The sequence below is a fragment of the Nematolebias whitei genome, chromosome 17, assembly GCF_014905685.2.
Source record: "Nematolebias whitei isolate Nwh7 chromosome 17, NemWhi1, whole genome shotgun sequence".
NCBI classification, from domain to species: domain Eukaryota; kingdom Metazoa; phylum Chordata; class Actinopteri; order Cyprinodontiformes; family Rivulidae; genus Nematolebias; species Nematolebias whitei.
The window spans coordinates 33,006,344-33,023,478 of NC_056514.1; the positions used below are offsets into that span (position 1 = coordinate 33,006,344).

The window sequence follows — 17,135 nt, forward strand, 5'->3', positions numbered from 1 at the left end:
ACACACACACACACACACACACACACACACACACACACACACACACGCAGGAATTCTGCACTCAATTACTTGGAATGCTTGTTTGGCATTTAGCTAATTAAAATAGCCACAATACTCATTACCTATTATATTACCTTTTAGAAAATATTATTATTTGTTAACAAGCTGCTGGAAGAGGGTTTTGTTATTTGTGTGTGTGTACACATGCATTTGTCCATGCTGGTATATAAATAACCTTGACAAATTTATATTTTTTTCAATGCTCGTGCCTTTTTCTCCCTCAGTGATCTTCGTTGTGCGTTTGTGACATGATATATGTGCATTTGTTTGTGTCTGTTTGTGTGCATCTGTCTAAAAGGGATGAAACTGACTCTGATCTTATCAGGCTTAAGACAAATACGCTGCTCCGCCTGAAGACATTGTCATGGAAACAAACCAGTTTCCCTGGGTACCAAAGAGAAGGCCAAATTCAAACTTTGCAGGCGGAGAAAGAGAGATATGAGCGCAGATAAAACAAACAGAAAGGGACAAGGAATGAAAGATTGAACATGATGGCAGGAGGCATACTTCCCATTGTTTTAGCTAAAAAAATCTAATTCAAAGACAATGATGATAACTGACATTATTGAGTTGGGGCTTGCTTTGGTTTCAGGGGAAGTCGTAAAATACGGTATATCAATTCTGCTCAGTTTCAGTCTTCATTTTGTTTATAAATTAGGCTTAAATCAAGGTTTAGTTGTCAATAATGTCAGTTTAATGTACTTAAAGATTTAAAACCAATGCTTTAGACAGGAAATGAGTAATTTCTCTTTTTTCTTATCACCAGAAAGATCCATTCATTTTATTACAGAGGATACTGAGAATTATCAGTAAATTAGCAGATTTTTGCAATAGTTTCTAAACAAAAGCCTCCTTCTATTAGAAAAACTGACTGATCGGTGAATTGGTCACATAACTCACCCAGTTTTGTGGGGTTTCTGATCAACAAACTAACACCAGCAGACACTTGTGACTACTATATTTGACTAAGGCTTAATTTGAGCCGGATCCTGGGATCTGGGAACTCTCTTATTTTGACAGGGTGTGTTCCATTAACTGTTTGCTTGGATCCGATAACTCTCAGGCGTACTAATAATAAAGTTATGAACAAATATGACTGCCTTGAATGAATTAAACTTGTATTGGATATGTAAACTGAAAATAATTGCATAAACACTAATTTTAAACACAACAGCCACTTACAAGCTTCTTAATTTCACATATGTGCTCCTTCAAGTGAAGCATTTCTGATTCTAACCTTTAAAAAAATCTCCGCCCCTAAAAGTTCAGTCATCGCACAATTAAAAAAAAAACAACCCTAAAAAGTATAATTAAACAGCACAACTAATTTGTGAATCATTTCAACAGTTTAAGTGGGTCATTAATACAATTTTGGTTATTTATGAAACATGCAACAAGAGCGATGTTTGCTGTGTTTTATTCACATATCAAGCCAATGGCGCTAATTTGTCAAAATAACAGCTAGGATGTTTGACAGAAGTGGATTGTTTTCAAATGTAGGTAAAGGTAACAACCAGTTAAAATACACCAAAATGCAGAAAATCACATTAACTTTATTCAAAATTTTCTGTGGGAGGACCCCCAGACTCCGCCCTCTGTCGCTGGCCCGCCCACTATTTTTGTTCTGGCATCGATTGGTTTACAAATTAAGCCCTGTATCTGACTATAGCTGGTTAAAGTATACAATCTTTGCTAACAAAGCCAATTTAAGAAGGAAAGCATTTATGGTTCTGATGTCCAGGAGTAAATCACAAGTCACACAACATATGAATCCCAGACGATTGTTCATTTAGATAAGACTTTAATCATCAGTCACCTGGGAAAATCCCCCCAGCAAACCGGGAGTCACGGCTAACACAAACAAAAAGAGAGGGAGAAGCCCCAAACCAGCCAGCAACTGACCATCGAATTAGGGCCGCTCCCCTCACCCTATGTTCCGAGGACTAACCCTACAACCAAAAACCGAGAACACAATGATAGCCAGTAACTCCCAGTATCAACAACACTCAGCTCAACAAATCAGTGAAAAGGTGCAACCACTGGTTGCCACAAAAGGAGCGGGTGTGAGGTTGGAGAGAAAAGCCGGCAACCGTCAGCGTCTCTCCTCTGGCCTCTCTCGCTCTTCCAGCAGGCGGAGCTCGAGCCTTTTAAGCCCCTTCCAACCAATCAGCTGTCTAGAGAGAACATGTGAATTAGTTAGGCACTCATTCACACAGAAATGACAGAGGGACATGTCACAAGGACACAATGAGGAAACGAGTATCCTCAACAACCAGTAAACTAATTACTGGTTAACTTAAGAAAGGAGTCTGGAGTCCAATGGACACCAGAAACCAGTTTTTTGGATTTTTTTCTACCTGGATTATTGAACATGAGTCAAGATGTTTTGAACCACTTTGGCCATGACTGCGTCAAACGAGTCAGCAGGGGAGAGGGCAGACTCCAGAAATCATCTGAGCACCATCAAACCGGTTGACCCACTACGTGAAGGTGCTATTTATAAGACTGAGTTTGTTGTGGCTCCTTGGAGAAAAGACGAAACGTTTCAACAAAAAGAATCCGTCCAGAGGACCTGACTTAACTTTGTTGGATTATTGCAGATGTTTTCATTTAGTCAAAACCTTCTGCGTTAAACAACATAGCGCAGAAAAAGGAAATAATGATAATAGGTTTAAGCATCCAGTCCAGTGAATTCCTATACTAAATACTTATTGAGCATTTAAAGATGACTCAAAACCGTTGCCTATTTTTCCTAATAAATCTAGTTTTTGGCCAATAGTTTAAGTAGTATCTTTTGAGCCAGATATCTCACACTGTGAATGAAAGTCTGTATTTTAACACCAACCCAAAAAAGGGAAAAAGAGAGATCCAGCATTTCAGACAGGCAATCTGTCACTCGCGTCCTGACAGTAATATCCTCCTCTACAGTATTGCTCCCTTGGCTGAGATGTGATAACCCAATCTGTTTCAAAGCCAGACATGGTATATCACTGAGCAGAGATGGAAACAGCACTCCTTCAGGGAACTTGGCATTTACTGAATAAATTTTCAGACTTAAACGCAACGGAGGAATTTATGTATATGCAGGAATACATTTGCATACATTTTCCCAACGCTGGTCATCTACATCTAAATATACTGTATGGGCGTTTAGTTAATCCACCTGTCGGTTAATAAGAAAGGACGCCTTCATGCAGGATGTTATGTGTGTGTGTATGTGTGTGCATTTGCAGAGGCTGAGAGGAACTGATAGCAGAACTGCCTGGTGGGCTAAAAACTAGGTGCAGGGGAATTGCAGTGCGCTATCTCCCAGAATGACAGGTCTGCCATGATTGAGGTTTGCAACACTAGGATTTAGACACAGCAGCATTTTTCTGTTTCGTTCTGTCCGGCCGGACGGTTGGCCCAGCGCCTCCTCTGCCACTCGCGTTCCCCTGATTCGCCTGACTCTATTACGTTCCTTCCTTCCTTGTTGTGTTCTCCATCTCAATGAGTGTCTCCATCCCTTCTTTTTTCCATTCGTTCTTTCAAATCCCCCCCCTGCGTCTCGCTTTTCTCTCCCCTGCTTCTTTCCACCCTGTTCCCTCCATCAGGTGCTGTATAATGAAGGCTCCCCTGATGTGCACCCAGCCTCCATCCGCCATTTTGATTCAGTACAGCTGTCCATGATAATGTACTGTTCACTCAATCACTCTTTCTCTTGTCCTCCTTCTCCAGCTCTCTTCCTGTCTCTCCCTGAAAGACACAGGCACTTGTATTTGCTGGAGCCCCTGTAACACGGGGTTGCCATGGAAATAACAAATTAGTATGTGAAATGTTGAGGAGGGGACCCACGAGATGAGACAAAGCTCTAAATGACACACACACACCATATGTGTCCAAACACACGGGAAAATCCACATGATGCATGTTTGATTATTTGATGGCGAGGTACAGTTGCAGCTGGTCCCAGATCAGATCCGTTATTCTGCTCCTGTCTCCCCACAGATTGCTTTATTCAGAAAAGTAGAGTTTAATGACAGCTTTCAAGGTCTAATGCCAATCATCTTTAAATGTGATTATTCTCGCTCCTCTTATAGCCTTCAGAGCTCGTATCTTATTTCGTTTGCACAAGTTTCACGTATTTTATCTGATACGGCTCACACAGATTCCTCGCTTTGTTTCCCTCGGCTTCATTTTTCTCCTATATTGCTCCTTTTTTAGCGATTTTGAGACCGTTCTCCCTACAAAAATGACTGTGCTGTTTATTTAAGTTACAACATATATTTGCAGTACTGTGTGTAAATATGTTTTAAACCACGTAATGAATTGGCCCATGTTTGTGTGCGTGTATGTTTTTTTTCATATCTGACTTTAAAATATTTCATGAGTCATGGGAGGAAAGGGCAACCTCCAGAAATTAACCACTGAATGTTCATCTATAACTGATTACCAATTCAAGATGGCTGCCACAGCCAGCTCACCTTAAAAACAATAAAACCTAAAATTGGGTTTGGTAGCTGTGAATAATCCCCAACACATATTCTGAGCTTCAACAGATTGATCTTTGCTTTTGCTTGCAACTTTTGCATTAAGTGTTGCAGTCAACCCTGCTTGTCTGTTAACAAAATATCTCAAGGATCACTGGATTGGTTTTAATGAATTTCTCATAAATCTCTCATTGGATGTCTCTCTGCAACTTGAGTCAACTCGGATAAAGATGGCCACCACAGCTAATTTATATTAGGCAATATAAAAATGGCAGGAACTCTGTGAATATTACAGATTTTGGGCTAAATTTTGGCGTGGTTGTAGCTGAGACTCATTCACAACACATGCTTTGAGTGTGAGATATTATTTTTATGGCTTGACACGTGTCAGCACAACACTGGTTCACCCGTTTGGTTTGGAAGCCTTTTAATGGCTGAATGAAGCACAGCTCAAAATAAAGTCCCTTAACAACAAATGGAAAAGCATTTACCTGGAAACGGTTTACCATATTAACAGAAAATAGATGAAAATGCAGCCAAAGTTCAAAGAAAACCTTGAAAATTGACCATGACCATTTCAGTGGTCTATGACACTTCGGATCATGAGAAGCATTAAAGCATGACTCAAGACTTTTGAGCAGTAGGTAGTAAAAATAAAGTATTTGAAGGTTTTATGAAGTACTTATGGAGGGACTCATCATTCAGGCAATCCAAAAACTGAAGCTCCAGCTAGGCACAACTAGAATTTTTAACTTAATCAACCATTTATTAGTAATAAAATATCAAATTTGTAATAAAGAGTAACACATTATGTCCTCAGTGGCTGCTTTTACTTATTTATACTAAACAAAATGTAAATATGCACGTTTTCAAACATGTCAAAAGTGTCAGCGACTAGATTGGTATCGGTAACTTCAGCAGTCGTTGATCTTTCTTGTAGAAATAAGCGTCCATAACATTTTTTAACCTTTTGATTTTAAAATTCAAGTCAGCAGTTCTGCTTTGAACAAACTTAGAATTAGACACAAAGAGACTAAAGTGTTTCACCCTTCAGCTCCATATGTATTTTCTGAACTTTGCTCAACCATCAAGGTTTCAGCTCTTTGGCATTTAACGACTTTCCTGTCTGATGTTTCTGACAATTTTCTAAAAAAACAAAGCTACCGATTATTATAAATTCTCCTACTTCAAAGACCGTTACCGTATTTTTCACCGTATAAGTTGCACCTTTTTGCATAAATTTGCAAGTCTCGCGACTTATACATCGAAGCGACTAATATACATTTTTCCCCATATTTATAACCTGATTTTTGGCTGAGATCTGATTATTTCATTCATTCTGACATGGAAAATATTGAACACAACAATTTTCAGCCACTAGAGGGCCCTCAACCGATATGACAAGCCAAGTGTCTTATTAATAAGTAAGACTGGCTATTAATGAGACACTTGGCTTGCCATAGAAGCCACCTTCGTCTCGCTCCGGAACTCCTGGAGCAAACGTCAAATCAGCTGCATTTCGCTGTGCCGCCCAGGCGAAATGCAGATGATTTGGCCTTTAAAGTACATTTACTGTATTAAGGAAAATTTCAACTGAGACACACCTTTTACTATAATGTCGAAGAAACAATTGTTTTTAGGTGGTTAGCTTGGTAAATTTGAAAGAAATGCACAACGAGTCCTCCCCCTGCATGCTCCAGCTGCTGCAAATCGATTTTTGAAATGCAGCTGATTTGACCGTCAAAGTGCGTTTATTAAGGAAAAGTTCAACCGAGACACACCTTTGCTATAATGTCGAGCAAACAAATAATTGTTTTTAAGTAGGGATGTACGATATTTTCGGCATAGTATCATATCGGCTGATATTAGCGATAAAGTTAAATATCGGACATAAGCCATTCCATCTAAATAACTCACCGATATAAAAGGCGTTGTTTTTTTAAAATATTTATATAGTGTTACTTCATTTTCAGCCCCCTTTATGGCATCTGCATTTGGTAGCAGGCCAAATTGACAAAGACCATGCAGAATAATGTAGTATTTTAATTCCACAGCAGAGAAAGCTATGCAGTCTCTGTAAGTACATCTAGGAAAAAAATATCGGTATCAGTTTTCGGCCAAAAACGTTTTAACATATCGGCCAAATATCCAATATTGTGCATCCCTATTTTTAAGTGTTAATCTTGTTCAATTCTTGTTAAAGTCCTTCCGTGCACACTTCCGTGGCCCTCATTTGGCAGCCAATCAATTTTTGACACAACATCGGCCCACGTTTCCGGGTGGTCGGCTGTGACGCATAATAGATGTGACTTATACGGCGAAGCAACTTGTTTTTGTTTTTTTTACACTTTATTAGTCATATTTGGACTGATGAGACCAATACGGCGGTGTGACGTGTACGGCGGCAAGTACGGTACATGTATTTACATTTTTGGGGGCATTTAAAAAAGTAAAAATTCAAGTAGCATTGTAATTTATTTTCAGAAATGCAAATTTGAAATTAATAATAGAGATTAGTGACTTGAATTGTTACTTATGTTGGACAAAATTTGTATTTAGCAATATAAAAACATATGATTCGATCTGTTATTAATAAGGACAGTTTTCTTGCACATTTGAAAAAGCAACAGGTGCATCGGAGGGACTACCTGGTGCGGGAATGTTTTACCAAATGCTTCCAGTTATACAAATTATTCTTAATAAATGTCAGACAGAATAAAATATTGTATTACAACACTAGGTTAAGCAGTGGGTGGACTCTTTCTTCATGTAATAAAAAGCTAATTAATGAACATAAATGACTAATTTTGCAACTAGAAATTTTTAGGTTACCTGCTGGTAATACTTTATGTAGCTAATTTTTCAGTTAAAAGTCATATTGCTTAATTTGTTCTTAAGCCAAAGAAGAAAACCTTCAAGTTTTGTTTTAAAAGCTTCATTAATTATTAATTTTTGACTTAAACTTTACTTTTATTTTGTAAATAGGTTGATTTTAAAAGTCAAACAACCAAAAAACATTTATCCTGTAATAAAACCTTCCAGTGATACAGTAACTTAGTTTGAGCGACTGCTGTCTCTCTTTTATTCGTTTAACCTAATCTAATAAGTTGTATTGTTAAGATCAATGTCTGTTTAGTGGGAGACTAATCCAAGAGATGCCAGACAGACCTCAGGTTCGACCGCACCCTGAAAGAAGTCATCTACAAGTCATATTAAACGCAATGGTACTCGTGTAGAGCGAATTCCTTTCCTTTTGTGAATTTCTTAATGCGTCTTTGTCACCACGACTGTATTCCTCCATCCTCCGACTGCCGTGCGTTGATGGACAGTGCTCTCCACAGAATGAAGTGTGACATGCGGTGTGTATGTCAGTGTCTGCCTCGGTGTTTACTCTGAGCCAATACTGACTCAGTCCATTAATCTGAGCTACAACAGATCCACTCCAACCTGCCCACCTCGTGGCTCTTTGTGTTTCTCGACGTATCGATGCCCCTGCAGTACGAACACTCACATGGTCTTTTTCCTCTGTTCTGTGCGTGATCGTCATTTGTGTGTGTGATGTAATAGAACAAGGAGTGAGTGTTTGTGGGCCGGCGCTTCCAGATCGATGCAGAGATGCTTTATGTTCTCCTGTCTGGTCTAATGACGTGTCTGTAAATTAACAACAGAATGGTGGAGCACCACACTGAAGCCTAATGGCACCTCTGTAAATTACCTCTTGAATGCTACTGGACGCCTGTGTGTGTTCTCATTGTGAACAAGCTGCTCCCCTCCTTCTCCTCTTCATCTCCCTGGCACCACATCTACATGTGTGTGCGTGTATCAAAGGATACGTGTGATTTTGTTAACATTTGTGGCTGTTCTTTCTGTCTGTGTTTTCGTGTGCGCCTCCTTCCCTCCCTCCTCCTCCTTTTCGCTCCTCTCAGTAAAGACTAGCCCGAGGCCCTGAGTTGGTAATAGCTTTTCTGACAGCAATACACCAATATTTACAGAGACCAGCACCCACCCACACCCACACACATTTCATGCACACGTAAAATAGCATATAGTTTGCCCTGCGCGCACTCTCTAATACCTAAATGTTGATTTGCACACAGGGTTTTCTTTCTGCGGCCACGCACACACAAACACACACTCTTAATTAACATGCTGGGAGGGAAGGAATCACACACTGGAGGAACTCACACACATGCTGGCAAACAACGTGTTGTTTCTCACTCGTATATTGGCATTCACACTACGGGTTTTTTTCTGTTTGTGTGTTTTCATGCAGCAAAAGCAACAAAAAAAAAGACAATTTACTGCAATTGGCCATTTGAATTGTGATATATTTTCACTTTTCCTTCTCGTTATCCTCCTTGTATTATATTCAGTCAAGTGCGGCCAATTCCATTTCAACACTTCCTCTCTTTCTGCTTCTCGCCACCTTAATAAGCGATTACACTTCAGTCTATTTATTACAAGACAATCTTTTTTGCCCTCCTCTCTTCAGCAGTTCCAAACGTCGGTCTTTCTCCAGCCTCACCTGGTGAGCGTTAAATGCTCCTCTGTTCTCTTTGTTATTTTTGAACTACAAGATGGTGGTTTATGCCAGAGGCTCCGTGGAGGAAAGAAAAAATGATTAAAAAAAGAGGCCAGAGAAGAAAAATTGTGGCATTAGGCCAGAATGGAGGTGTGCGAGATATAGGGATCATGTTGAGGAGGACACAGAAGGGTGATGCTTTGGAGGGGGGAGGGGGTGCTGGTTGTGAAGGAGACAGATAACGTCGCCCCTGCTCCGATTATGCCATCGTAATGGTACGGTTTTATTTTATTTTTTCACGCAGATTTGTATGTAGGTGTGCATATTTGTTCCTCTGCTGGTTGTGAGTAGGTGTGAGAGCAGATAAGTAAATGTGAGCTTAAGTATGATGAATTGCAAAACCTTGGTCTAGTGTCCTTGGGGGTCACAAAGACTGTGCAAGGTAAGTTGCGATTGGCTGGATGTCTGTTACTCTGAATTGTAATTGGCTGGTTCTGCCTGCTTTGGCTGCTGTGACGCTTACAGGTTGCTCTTCATGCCCATTGTCAGTAGGGATGCACAATATTGGATTTTTGGGCGAAAAAACTTCTTTGGCCGATAACCGATACCAATACCAATATTTTTTCCTAGACCTGCTTGCAGAGACTGCATAGCTTTCACTACTGTGGAATTAAAATACAACATTATTCTGCATGGTCTTTGTCAGTTTGGCCTGTTACCAAATGAAGATGCCAAAAAGGGGGCTGAAAGTGATATAACACTTCAACTTGGATTATGTTTAATGTCAAATTTATTCATGACATTTACTCTCTCTAACACAATGACAACATTCGAACAGTGCAAATTTGTAAATTTTCCACAAATCTAAACTCAACCTGTTCACAAGCGACAAGTGAAAAGTGCATAAGTAGCAGTGCATTAATAGATATACTAAACAGTTTCTTAAATTAAAAATTAACTTAAAACAAAAGCCTTATATATCTGCAAGTTATTTTGATGGAATGGCCGATGTCCGATATTTAACTTTATTGCTAATATCGGCCGATACGATACCATGACGATAATATCGTACATCCCTAATTGTCAGTATTTGCCATCTTTCTCAAACTCTTTCCAACCTCTTCGCCTAGTGCACATAATTAACACGGGCATGCACATCCTGGGTTTTGCGAACCACGTGAAATAAGCCCTGTTGTCAAACAAGACCACCTCACTTTTAGACTACCAGAGCAGCTGTTCTCTCAAAAGAGAAGGTGGCAGGTTTCATAACGAGTTTAGAACGCTCCACGCTCACAAGCGTCTCTCTCTCTCATATCCTCACTGTTTAATCTCTAACCCACATGAGTGATCAAAGCTTGTTTACCCACCACTCCGTGGTGCGATTAGAGGTATTGAAGGAAGTGTTTCTTCCAAGTGCTGGCGTCAGTGAAGCTTTTCTTGACAATAACAACATTTTCAGCATCCTAAAAATATGTTTTTGTACCGAACATTGGAATCAAATTGAAGCAGCCAGCTGAGATTTGTTTTACTCGACTGGCTCTGATGAACACCCACCATTTTCATCTCTGAGCTGTTTGCGAGGAGCAGCGTGGGAAGAAGCATTGTAGCTTAGATAATGTACTAATCATTAGAATACTGTTCGATGACAGTGTAACAGTTTTAAACTTATTTGCTCTCCTCTCTCCTTGTTTCCTTTCAGCTCGCGAGGAGTATGTTGCAACCTTCAAGGGCTCTGAGTACTTCTGCTACGACTTGTCGCCCAACCCCATCCAATCTAGTAGTGACGAAATCACGCTGTCCTTCAAGACCCTGCAGCGCAACGGCCTGATGCTGCACACGGGCAAGTCAGCCGACTACGTGAACCTGGCACTAAAGAACGGTGCCGTGTCCCTAGTAATTAATCTTGGCTCCGGGGCCTTCGAAGCCTTGGTGGAGCCGGTCAACGGCAAGTTCAACGACAACGCCTGGCACGACGTCAAAGTCACCCGCAACCTGAGACAGGTAACCAGACTACAAGCGGTAGAGGAGCGATGGGCCGAAAGGCGAAGAGATGAAATTCAGGAAGTAGTTTATGAATGAATGAATGAGTAGGCATTTTACTTTTGGAATGACTTGCAAAAAATATATCAGCTATTTCAGTTGAAGAAAAAAAAAAGCCAAACTCTTGCTTTTTTGCCTCCTGTGCAAGAAGATTTGAATGTCTAAATTAGAAGACTTTGTGATATATGTATATATATATATAAATTCTGGCTGTATACTGAAAACAAAGCTTTTTCCAAAATGATGTAAAAAGCAGAAAGCAATAACAACAGCAAGACATTAAAGAGTGCAGAGGTTTACAACTAAATAATGCTCTCATTTAAAATGCTTGACAGCTTCGTCTGAAGGATACGTTTGCCATTTGAGGCCGTTCATCTCTGTTTGGCTTTGGCTAGCCATGTAGACTGCTGCAGATGAAGGGCAGACTAAGGTCCGCAGGAAGAAACTAATCAATGTAGAAGCTGCCATCAGTGAACTGTTGTTCAGCTGTGGCAGCGAGAAAATTCCTGAGGTTTTGATCTTAGTTTACAGTGGGTTAACCACCAGACCAGCTCTGCTTTCAGCTCTAGGTGAGTGCTTTTCAAGTCGAGTGTGCGATTGTGAATGAGCGTGTGAATGAATCGGAAGGAGAGCGTGAACTAGAGATTGCAACGAGGATCACAAGCACCCAGGTGCTATCTGTGCTCTTCCTTAACCGTTTGCCTGTCTATACTAACGGGACTACTAACTTAACTAACCTGCTAGTGAAACTAACCACCATCCATGGAATGATTCATTCTACTAACCTAACCTGTGCCCTTCTCCTAGCAAAACCACTCCAACCAACCTACTAATCTCACCAGAGGCCTTCTAGCGTTTCCTTTTTTTTTGTTCCCGAAGTTGTTCTGTTCACAGTTTTTTTGCTTTCCTTTCTCCCCCTTTTCCTACAAAGCACTCAGGCATTGGACACGCTATGGTAAACAAACTCCATTGTTCGGTAGATATCATTCTAATTGTTTCTTAGTTTGGGGTTTCCCCGTGTCTATTTCCTTTTGAACCATAGACATCAAAACTAAAGCAATAAAAGGATAAATGCGGTTGGTAATCTCCTATGCTTAAAGATCCCTGTCCCTCATCCTTGCCAACCACTTTTTGAAACCCCCCCTTTCCTCCACTATTTCTACTGTTTTGTTTTTCTTTCACCCCATCACTCTGTGCCTGACATATAGGCGTGCACAGATTGGTTCATCGTTCACATGCACGCAAGTGTCGAGCCCCACGCTCCCTGCATGGCCTGACTCAAACCCTTCCCCTCTCTGACTGGTCCATAGAGTGGATCGAGAGGTTCCTCCTCCCCTTCTTTTTGATTCTTCTTTTTGATTCTTCGTCCTACACTCTTGTCATGCATGTTCCTCGTCGTGCCTCTGAGTCATCTTGTCCTTTTGGTTGTTGTCTTATCTGGTATCTTTGCCAGCGGTTGCATGCAGAGAGCGGAACAGGCTGCATGCTTAGATATTTTGTGTGTGTATGTTTCGGAATGAACCTTCGCCCATCTAATACCTGTACGTGTGTGCACATCAATATCTGTGTGTCATCTCATTTAGGCTCGCTGATCCAACAAACCCCCTCAGCCCACAAACCAACTAACACCATCATCACAACTCACCCTAACAACACACTAACATAACATCATCACTACTAACAGCATTGACATCATTAACCCTTACCGCAGTAACCCAGCACAGCTTGGCCTGACACAAGTAACACCACTTTGGCTGGCAGCAGTGCTACAACTAACAACTACTAACAAGTAAATAGTACTAACACTTAACTGTATGGCACAAAGATGCTTGTGAATACGTAACTAACACCAGCTTGGCTGGGCTTGTTTGCCTGGCAATGCTAGTGAGAGGGAACTGTATCATAGTGGGGAAGTAATGGTCAGTAACATGGTCAGTAATGTCCTGGAGAAGAGCTGAGTGACAGCTAATTGCAACTTACATGTGACAGCATTAGATCTCTGTGACAGCTAAAAGCCCCTGATTAGGCGATTACACAGAAGGATGGGATATTTTAATTATAGTAGCGCTAGTATCACTGTAGGTAAAGCATTGAGTGGAGGATGTCTTTTTTATTTTTTTATTTTTTTACCTAAGCTGTAAAGTGGCTTAGAGGTTGAAACAAAAAATGATGTTGAAAACTTTAAACAGCAAGAGACAAATTTAGGTAACAAACAAGGTTATTTACTCTAAAGCTGCATGAACCAAAACCTTTTCCATGATGTAACATGCAGACGCATTTTTTCTAACTCTATGTTGTCGCAAGCCAGTATTGGACATTCTGAAGCTCCGAGTTTCATCAAATCCAAATTAATCACACACTGGATCTAGTCTCTATTCTGAATAATGAACTGCCTGCGATTTACAAGCCAAACCACACACAGTTTGACTCCCAGATTTCACAGGGGGTGGATGGGATTATTGAGGTTGTTACAAGCTGCAGGAAGACTGAGTGATATGGAGCGTCATTGTCTAGAAACATATTTTTAGTCCCAGCATTACCAGCAACAATCAGCACTATTCAGTTACACTTCACAGTCAGCAAATGCACTAAAATCAAAGTCCCTACAGCAGCAACACGATACATTTTCTAAAACCAATCTGGCCTCTTTCCAACAGAATGCATATACACTGGTTATTAGAACAATGGGGGCTAATTTGGCTGGTCAGCGCATAGCTAGCGCTTAGCGCTGCCTTTGGTGTGAGTATATAGCGTGTCCTTTCCCTGTGCTTTGTTGTGTAGGTGACGATCTCTGTGGATGGAATCCTGACCACAACGGGCTACACACAGGAGGACTACACCATGCTGGGCTCTGATGACTTCTTCTACGTGGGAGGGAGCCCCAGCACTGCTGACCTACCTGGCTCACCTGTCAGCAACAACTTCATGGGCTGTCTTAAAGAGGTGCGATGCATACTAATTGATATTAAAGTCAAGTGCCTGGACAGAGAACAGTAACTGTGGTGCACAGCATGGTTGAAAAAACAACCGGTTTTTGTTTAAATCATAATCAATTGCACTGTTCTTTTCAAGTAAGAAGTCTGCAGACAACAAAGGGGTGGGTTGAACTCTTGGCGCAATTGCTCAATTCACCAAATCAGGAAGTGGGTTTTCTGAAATAGGAAGGAGTAGCTTAGTTCACTATAACATAACCACCATTTTAACCACCTGTTAAAATGAGTAGGCACTGAAACAAAACTCAGAAGTTGAAAACAAATTGAGACCATATGGTTCCAGTACAAGTTACAAGGGTTAGGCAGGACTTAAAGCTCCACATAGCCAGTGTGCAGACTCTGGTTTCAAAAAGTACAATACAGCTGCTTCTGGAAAACATTTTCTGCTGACTTCAGTTCCCAACAAAGAGAGAAGGCGCGGACCATTAGTTTATGAGCTTAACTTGGCAATAAGTGAGCAGTAGGCCTGTCACGATAACACATTTTGCTGGGTGATTAATTATCTCAGAAATGATTGCGATAAAAGATATTGTTTGAAATTTGACAATTATTGTCAAATTTAACAAGAAATGTTGGTTACATTTTGTGTGTAGTACATTTTTTGACCACTGGATGGCAGTATAAGACCATTTGAACCGAAGGATGGATAGTGAGGGAGCCAGCAGTGTCTCTTTAAGAAAAATGAGAGGGAGGCCCCTTGTGACATGAGCTGTCTCTCGTTCCTGTTTTGGGGTTCTCAAAATGGCTGCCGCTGGGTGTGGTTTGAACTCTTTAGCATAGTATTTGTCACACAAAGCTTTTAATAAAAAAAATCAGTAAACAAGTTCTCAGCTTCTTTTAGCGAGAAAAACAACTTTTTAGAAGAAGGTTTCACGGGTTTCAACTGTGAATTTTGGAGCTTTGACAAGACAGGTTTTTTCCCCCCGCGGTCAGCCCGTTAGCTTAGCCCGTAGCTTAGCTTCTCAGCTTAGCTGCTTTTAACGGTCCAAAAACGCTATTTTGGACAGTTAAAACAGGTTTTAAAGAGAAAGAGAGGGGTCACTAAAGAGCACCAGAGTTGAGCCTTTTGTCATCCAGTGTCTTCAGTAGAAACGATAAAGTCGAAAAATGAAAATTAGGTCGATAATTTAAAAAAAATAAGCAGATTACAATATCCATACTTTTAAATAAGGTTCCAGCTACTTAGCTTTCTTAATTTAAAACTCAAAAGTGTGGTATTCTAAGTAGCTGCATGGCATGCTATGCTGTGCTAGCTAGCATGAATGAGAAGCAAAATGTCTTCAGCTACACAACAAAATTCAATTTGTTTAGTTTGCAAATCATTTTGGGGGTTTCTTCCTAAGCAAACATTGGAGCATGGATACTAGTATTCTTTAACATTATTTAGCTGATAGCAAATTAGCTAGTTAAGCTTTCAAAGACATAAACTAGCTCCTCATTTTTGGGGCACCTACTTCCTGACATTGTCTGAAACACCCATCCAGGTTAGTCACTCAGTTTGGATGTAACCCACCTTTTGTGTTATGCAGATACTAGCTTTTTCTTCACCTTTCTTATTTCTTTTGTTCACTTTCCACCCTTCCTTTTCTGACACGCAACACACACCAAAATTCTACACGTTATTTTATAATGCGCTCACATACACAAACAGAAATTCTTTCATTTGGCTGACTCGCACAAACAGTCCCAGACACGCACATCCCATCCAGCATCAGACAGAATCAGTGATGAGTGTCGTTGAGGGAGAAGATACAGCGCTGAGCACTAACATGCTAATTAGCTACGCCACAGAGATGCTCCATCCATCCGCTCTGTTTGAAACGGGCCACAACACTGCAGCAGCAAGAACTCACATGACACAGTCGTAAAAACGCAAAACGCACACGCTTGCACACTTAAATGCACTCTTGGTGTATATACGGGAAATTGGCACAGATTTCCCCATAAAAGTACAGATACTCAGAATGATCAAAACCAAATAAATGCACCTTTGAATATCAAACGCTTTAATTCATACATCCTTGTGCTCACTGACGGTGCTGAGTTTCCCATTCACTCACACGGATTCACACAGAGTCATAAACAAACAACCTAACAAGTCGACAGATGATGTGCCAAACAGAGAGCTATCTGTATCTGTGGTGAATGCACTCTGTGTTGCTTCATTAAGACCGATAGTGTTTAAACAAGGCTGCATAGTCAAAGTGAACCCTCCACGGGCACATTAACATATTTAATGCGAAGATATGATAATCTGTGTGAGCAAATTAAGATGTATGCAGAGAATCACATGCATGAAGTGTCATGGCTAAAACAATTTTGTACATTGGATTTGCCATAGGCACAATCTTCCACTCAGACACCCACTTACAAGACTTAATATCTTGCAATCACCTTAACTGCCTTACAAACTGACCCTTAAGCACATGACAAACTATGAATGAGTAAATAAAGGTGAACAGTCAATGCAGAGATGCTACATTATTGCTCTAAAGTCATGTCAGAAAGTCTGTTTGTTCAAATAAGAGCGTGTGTGTGCTTGTCTCCGTTGCATCAAAATGCTCAGCACAAGCGTACTCTTTACTCTAAAGCTGCACAGTTATAAGCCAGACTGTGTCAGGGAGAGGAAAGAGAAAAGAAACGAGGTACAGAAGATAAAAAAGCTCATTAAAATGGCAGTCAGCTAGGATGTTTCAAAAGATTAGCATGTTACGGTTACTACTTTGGAACAAAAGTACCAAAACATCTGAACAAACAAAAAGAAAAAGGCTTTTTTTATGTTGCAAGATTACTAGGTATATATTAAAAATTTTGAAAACTAAACTCAAGTTTTCTTCTTTTCCCCTCATTTTCAAGGTGGTCTACAAGAACAATGACGTACGGTTGGAGCTGTCTAGACTGGCCAAACAGGGAGACCCAAAGATGAAGGTATCCACTTTCAACAACTTTAGCACATAATCTTCTAACATACAGAACATGGGCACCCTTTTTACATTAAAACCTCCTGGTGTGTCCCATGAATCTTAAACTGTAAGGATTTTAACTAAATAG

At 40.4% G+C, this 17,135-nt stretch overlaps 1 protein-coding gene across 1 annotated transcript in view; it reads left to right on the top strand.

The window, feature by feature from the left end:
• Positions 1 to 17,135, top strand: part of nrxn1a (neurexin 1a) — a gene marked incomplete in the record, with an annotated part of 91,833 nt that overhangs the window by 19,445 nt on the left and 55,253 nt on the right. The window contains 4 exon segments of the mRNA XM_037691501.1: positions 10,751 to 11,052; positions 12,023 to 12,046; positions 13,873 to 14,034; positions 16,941 to 17,012. Coding sequence (XP_037547429.1) covers positions 10,751 to 11,052; positions 12,023 to 12,046; positions 13,873 to 14,034; positions 16,941 to 17,012 — 560 coding nt within the window.